The following is a 5,932-nucleotide window of genomic DNA, read 5'->3' as shown; positions in this document are numbered from 1 at the left end:
GTGTGTGTATAATTCAAGCTATATTCAGTATTCGTATATATGTGAAGCTTAATAATAGTGATAGAGTATTGTTAGCTACTTCACAACTTCGTGCGTGGCATATATGGTACGTATTTTGTATCGTATCATAGATATGAGACAGTTAATACTTAAAGTATATTCACCTTTCCACCCAACATAATTTGTACATATGAACATGCAAATCACAAACGGTCAGAATAAAGTTAATTCTTATTTGTAATTACGTAACTCCTGTCAAGTGATTTTGCTCGAGGGCGCTATTACAGATACTTATATTTTAAGTTTGCACTTGGATAGAAAGGTACGCCAAGCAATCGATTCTATTACGTCAAAATATGACGCGTTTCTGACGAGTTCAATGCCGGGTAACTGTGCTAAATGGATATACCGTGACCATTTGGAGCATTTGAGTATCTTTGAGAACCATCCATAGAAATGTAAATGTGCGTCCTGTAGTGCTACTATTCTTAGCTCATAAGCTATTGTATGTTATACTGTAACTTTTACGATGAAGAATTATATAAACATAATTTGTACCAATTATTCGTTTTATGAGAGGATAAATTTTCAACGAATGATAAAGTCAAAGTAGGCCTACTCGTCAAGTACACTGGTGCTTTATGTGAATTTATACTAATTGCATTTATCATTAGCTTTCAGTTAAAAAAACTGGTGTCTTTCATTTTTTAGCGATAAACTTTTTCCATATTTCAGGGGTCCCAAGTCTTCTGGATCTCGGAGGAGTCTCCCAGAAATCGGGACGGCCTCCCACACTCTGCAAACAAGCAAGAACATCCCTTCCATCTGTGGAAGTCTCTTCCTGGCCCCCTAAATTTCGAATTTCTGGATCAGCCATTGCAAATATCCCGGAAATGACTTCTTCCAACTTGGAACCCCTGATATTTGTAATTTAACTTTTTTTTTATCTCGAAAACAACTGAACGGTATCAGTTTAGTATAAAGCTATGGCAAGTTACAAAGCGGGTCAATCCATTTTTTAGATATGCACATAAAATTAAAAATAAAAGTATTCTTTAGGCGTGATAGGAAGATGTTCGGAAGCGTATAACGCCTGTCTGCATTTAGCCTACACATGAGAGGTAGGTATGTTGTGCATGGGAATATCGATTCCTTGTAACGTTTATTTATACTAGTTCATTAGCTAGATTACTGTATTCAAACCATTTAAAAGTGCGGACACATAATTAAAAAGCAACATTTTATTTTAAATACATAGTTTTTTTCAGTTCCGTCCCAGGTTCTTCTATGTGTATACAAAGAGGGCGCTCTAGCATTCAGGGAATTAGAGAGAGAAAATAGAATTTCAATTTTCACTCAATACTTGTCACGTTACTTACCCTGGCTATTTGACGTTATTTCAATCATAGAAGGGCTTTGTTATTGCTTTTCAGCGAAGGCCAGGCTGAAATATCTGTATCCTGGAACAGTTGTTTCTGGTCTGCTAATACGACTATTAGTATCGCTTCTTAAATTAGCTTAGATTATTAGTTTTTCTTGTTTTAGAATTGTTTTTTGTAAGCTTAATCTATTGCATTTCTTAAAAAATAAAAAAAATATATATAAATAATCGGTATAGCATATTTAACAAATACTTGTATAATTTAATAAATATATAATTATATTAAATAAATAAATATATTAAATAAACATATTTAAAAGATTAAGATTAAGATAAATAAAAGCAATCGATGTATCAATTAGGCCTAGCCAGTCCGTGGGACTTCAACATGGTATGAAAGAATCTCAATTTTCCTCTGGTTGGTCAAAAACCCCGCAAATCTCGTTTAAGTTGACGTTTTAACTAATTATTGTTTTCGTCTTTGCGAATGCCGATGAAACCTTAAGTTGCCTGAAAATGAGACGTAGTTGGATCGAAGTAATTGGTGTTTTTTGTAGCCGTTCTTCTGGCAAGTTGTGGGCAGCTTCGTAGGTATATCTCTATGCGAAAGATCACCAGCAATCATTGAGCAAATGTTCTCAACTTTGGCAGACGTTAAAATGTTAATAACTTCGAAAGTGTCGTATCTGTGCGATACAATCCCTGCGATTATGTCTCCAGCTCGAATGGTGTTCATAAAGACGGCTGAACCAGAGCTGCCCAACTCAGCATTGCATTTTGTCATTAGGCGATTGCCTGATTGCGAGAAACCATTTTTAGGAATCTTACAAGTAGTTTTAACAGGTTGAAAACTCCGCCGGTACCAAGTGTATGAGATGACTGTAGCGATTCCGTCTTTGTAATTGGGCATGCCGAAGCGTACGTCGTTGCCTGTCGATAACTCTGGACGATTGTTTGTTGATAGGGTTAGAATTGCGTAGTCAAAGTTCTTCCAGTGACCACCGACGGCAGACGAAGTTGGTTTTAACCAACCTGTGGGCACACGTGCATTTGTAATGTTATAGATGATAAATCTGATTTTACCGGGTCTATCGTTAATCGCAGTTACACGCATGTTGTTGCTGCGTAGATGTATTGAAAAGTTTTTACCATCGTGGATACAATGTGCCGCGGTCAAAACGTGTCGATTGTCTAGCAAATAGCCTGTGCAACCCGGCGATTGGAAAATTGAAGCTCCGACACGTACGGCATTTTTGTACGGAAATGTTTTCATTGTCGAAATGTTCAAATACACATTGTTCATTCTAGGCCACTTACGACCATGTCGACGTGCAGACTTTGCTCTGTTTCCTTGTATGCCTAATTTACCGCTGCGTCTCCGTCTAACAGATATTCCGTCGAATCCTTTAGAGCCATTGTTTTCAATATGTTTAATCGAGCTAAACAAAGTATCAACGATTTGTGGAGGCGAGTCTTCGTCTACACTGATCGAATCAGCGTGTATTTCGATTTGTTTAAGAAGTCGATCAACAGTATTTTGCTCCTTTTTATCTGTAACTTGCGGCTCATAACTTTCATTCACAGACCGGCGATATTCTTGGAAGTTCATTAGGAATGGCGTTGCAAAAAAACATGGAATTGTACAAAGAACGATCAAGATGACGGAGTAATGACCTACAGACATGATGATTATTATCGCGACGAAATCTATGCCGTCGGAGAGTCGTTATTACCACTTAGGCTCGAAGTCGGAACGTATCTAACTTGCTACAGTTCAGTGAGAAGCTTATGTTTACGAAGGCATCGTCTGTAAGAAGTCGTTGATTGGAGATCTAAGCCTGTCTCTTATACACATCTGGTTCCTTAAAGTGAGCTTTAACTGCTTTAATTATCCTCTCAAAATATATAATAGATAAAATAAGAAGTAAAAATTGCAATAAAAACACATGTTGTTAAAACTGTTCACAATGTGGAAATAAATGAGCCTATAATATAAAGTTAAAGACATTGACCGGTACAATAGGAAGAGGGTCACGTGACTTGTCTACATTTTCACAGTCCCTGGATACGCAATCACTATAAGGGCTTTGTTATTGCTTTTCAGCGAAGGCCAGGCTGAAATATCTGTATCCTGGAACAGTTGTTTCTGGTCTGCTAATACGACTATTAGTATCGCTTCTTAAATTAGCTTAGATTATTAGTTTTCTTGTTTTAGAATTGTTTTTTGTAAGCTTAATCTATTGCATTTCTTAAAAAATAAAAAAAATATATATAAATAATCGGTATAGCATATTTAACAAATACTTGTATAATTTAATAAATATATAATTATATTAAATAAATAAATATATTAAATAAACATATTTAAAAGATTAAGATAAATAAAAGCAATCGATGTATCAATTAGGCCTAGCCAGTCCGTGGGACTTCAACATGGTATGAAAGAATCTCAATTTTCCTCTGGTTGGTCAAAAACCCCGCAAATCTCGTTTAAGTTGACGTTTTAACTAATTATTGTTTTCGTCTTTGCGAATGCCGATGAAACCGTAAGTTGCCTGAAAATGAGACGTAGTTGGATCGAAGTAATTGGTGTTTTTTGTAGCCGTTCTTCTGGCAAGTTGTGGGCAGCTTCGTAGGTATATCTCTATGCGAAAGATCACCAGCAATCATTGAGCAAATGTTCTCAACTTTGGCAGACGTTAAAATGTTAATAACTTCGAAAGTGTCGTATCTGTGCGATACAATCCCTGCGATTATGTCTCCAGCTCGAATGGTGTTCATAAAGACGGCTGAACCAGAGCTGCCCAACTCAGCATTGCATTTTGTCATTAGGCGATTGCCTGATTGCGAGAAACCATTTTTAGGAATCTTACAAGTAGTTTTAACAGGTTGAAAACTCCGCCGGTACCAAGTGTATGAGATGACTGTAGCGATTCCGTCTTTGTAATTGGGCATGCCGAAGCGTACGTCGTTGCCTGTCGATAACTCTGGACGATTGTTTGTTGATAGGGTTAGAATTGCGTAGTCAAAGTTCTTCCAGTGACCACCGACGGCAGACGAAGTTGGTTTTAACCAACCTGTGGGCACACGTGCATTTGTAATGTTATAGATGATAAATCTGATTTTACCGGGTCTATCGTTAATCGCAGTTACACGCATGTTGTTGCTGCGTAGATGTATTGAAAAGTTTTTACCATCGTGGATACAATGTGCCGCGGTCAAAACGTGTCGATTGTCTAGCAAATAGCCTGTGCAACCCGGCGATTGGAAAATTGAAGCTCCGACACGTACGGCATTTTTGTACGGAAATGTTTTCATTGTCGAAATGTTCAAATACACATTGTTCATTCTAGGCCACTTACGACCATGTCGACGTGCAGACTTTGCTCTGTTTCCTTGTATGCCTAATTTACCGCTGCGTCTCCGTCTAACAGATATTCCGTCGAATCCTTTAGAGCCATTGTTTTCAATATGTTTAATCGAGCTAAACAAAGTATCAACGATTTGTGGAGGCGAGTCTTCGTCTACACTGATCGAATCAGCGTGTATTTCGATTTGTTTAAGAAGTCGATCAACAGTATTTTGCTCCTTTTTATCTGTAACTTGCGGCTCATAACTTTCATTCACAGACCGGCGATATTCTTGGAAGTTCATTAGGAATGGCGTTGCAAAAAAACATGGAATTGTACAAAGAACGATCAAGATGACGGAGTAATGACCTACAGACATGATGATTATTATCGCGACGAAATCTATGCCGTCGGAGAGTCGTTATTACCACTTAGGCTCGAAGTCGGAACGTATCTAACTTGCTACAGTTCAGTGAGAAGCTTATGTTTACGAAGGCATCGTCTGTAAGAAGTCGTTGATTGGAGATCTAAGCCTGGCAGACCCGGGAGATTTGACGATGATTTATTTGCAGAATTGCAGTGACTCTGTCTGTAATAGCCAAACCACGCCTGCTTTACTTTTAAAACCACTCAGGAAGTACCTTCATAACGGTACCTCGTTGTGTATCTCGTAACCAAACATATGATATGATAACTGTCATTTATGCAAAATCTAGAGTACTTCTGCTTCTTGTATACATGTTATGAACGATGAGCGGACATTGGCACGTGAATATCCAACAATATGTATTATAGCTATGCGTGCGACGCTGCAATAACTTTCATTATAGATACGATGTTTTCTATAAGTGAACTAATAGGAGTAAGTTATGATAACAATTCGTGATGTTCAATGAAAGGTAGCAGCTCAATTACTGAAATTAATTTGACTACCGCAGATAAAATATTAATTTGACTGTGACAGGTGAAACCCTGGTTTGTTATTGCATGTATAATGGTATGAGAAAGAATCTATGCCTATAAAAACAGTACGGTATGTAGCTGAAGCAGAATTTGTGAGAATCATTTGGTCAAAATATAAATCTATAGCATAGCATTTAATGTGTTAGTATCTACACATATAGGCCTATATATTTCTATATATACCTATTTATATATATGTCCAGAAGTTTTGAGAGTCAGTGGTCACATTATATATATA

The 5,932-nt window shown here is 37.3% G+C and overlaps 2 protein-coding genes across 2 annotated transcripts; both read right to left on the bottom strand.

The window, feature by feature from the left end:
• Nucleotides 1-1,420: 1,420 nt before the first annotated feature.
• Nucleotides 1,421-3,212, bottom strand: LOC117101130 (serine protease 23-like). The gene has a single exon (XM_033241020.1). It carries the CDS (start codon nucleotides 3,063-3,065, stop codon nucleotides 1,848-1,850), a length of 1,218 nt encoding a protein of 405 aa, XP_033096911.1. The 5' UTR covers nucleotides 3,066-3,212; the 3' UTR covers nucleotides 1,421-1,847.
• Nucleotides 3,213-3,892: 680 nt separating this feature from the next.
• LOC117101125 (serine protease 23-like) lies at nucleotides 3,893-5,504 on the bottom strand. The gene has a single exon (XM_033241014.1). The coding sequence runs from the start codon at nucleotides 5,108-5,110 to the stop codon at nucleotides 3,893-3,895; it is 1,218 nt and encodes a 405-aa protein (XP_033096905.1). The 5' UTR covers nucleotides 5,111-5,504.
• Between the last annotated feature and the right edge of the window lie 428 nt (nucleotides 5,505-5,932).

This window comes from Anneissia japonica, unplaced genomic scaffold (genome assembly GCF_011630105.1).
Source record: "Anneissia japonica isolate Jap-2015-1 unplaced genomic scaffold, ASM1163010v1 scaffold4054_len1135799_cov195, whole genome shotgun sequence".
In the NCBI taxonomy this organism is placed as follows: Eukaryota; Metazoa; Echinodermata; class Crinoidea; order Comatulida; family Comatulidae; genus Anneissia; species Anneissia japonica.
This window is presented reverse-complemented; position numbering and strand designations above follow the sequence as displayed.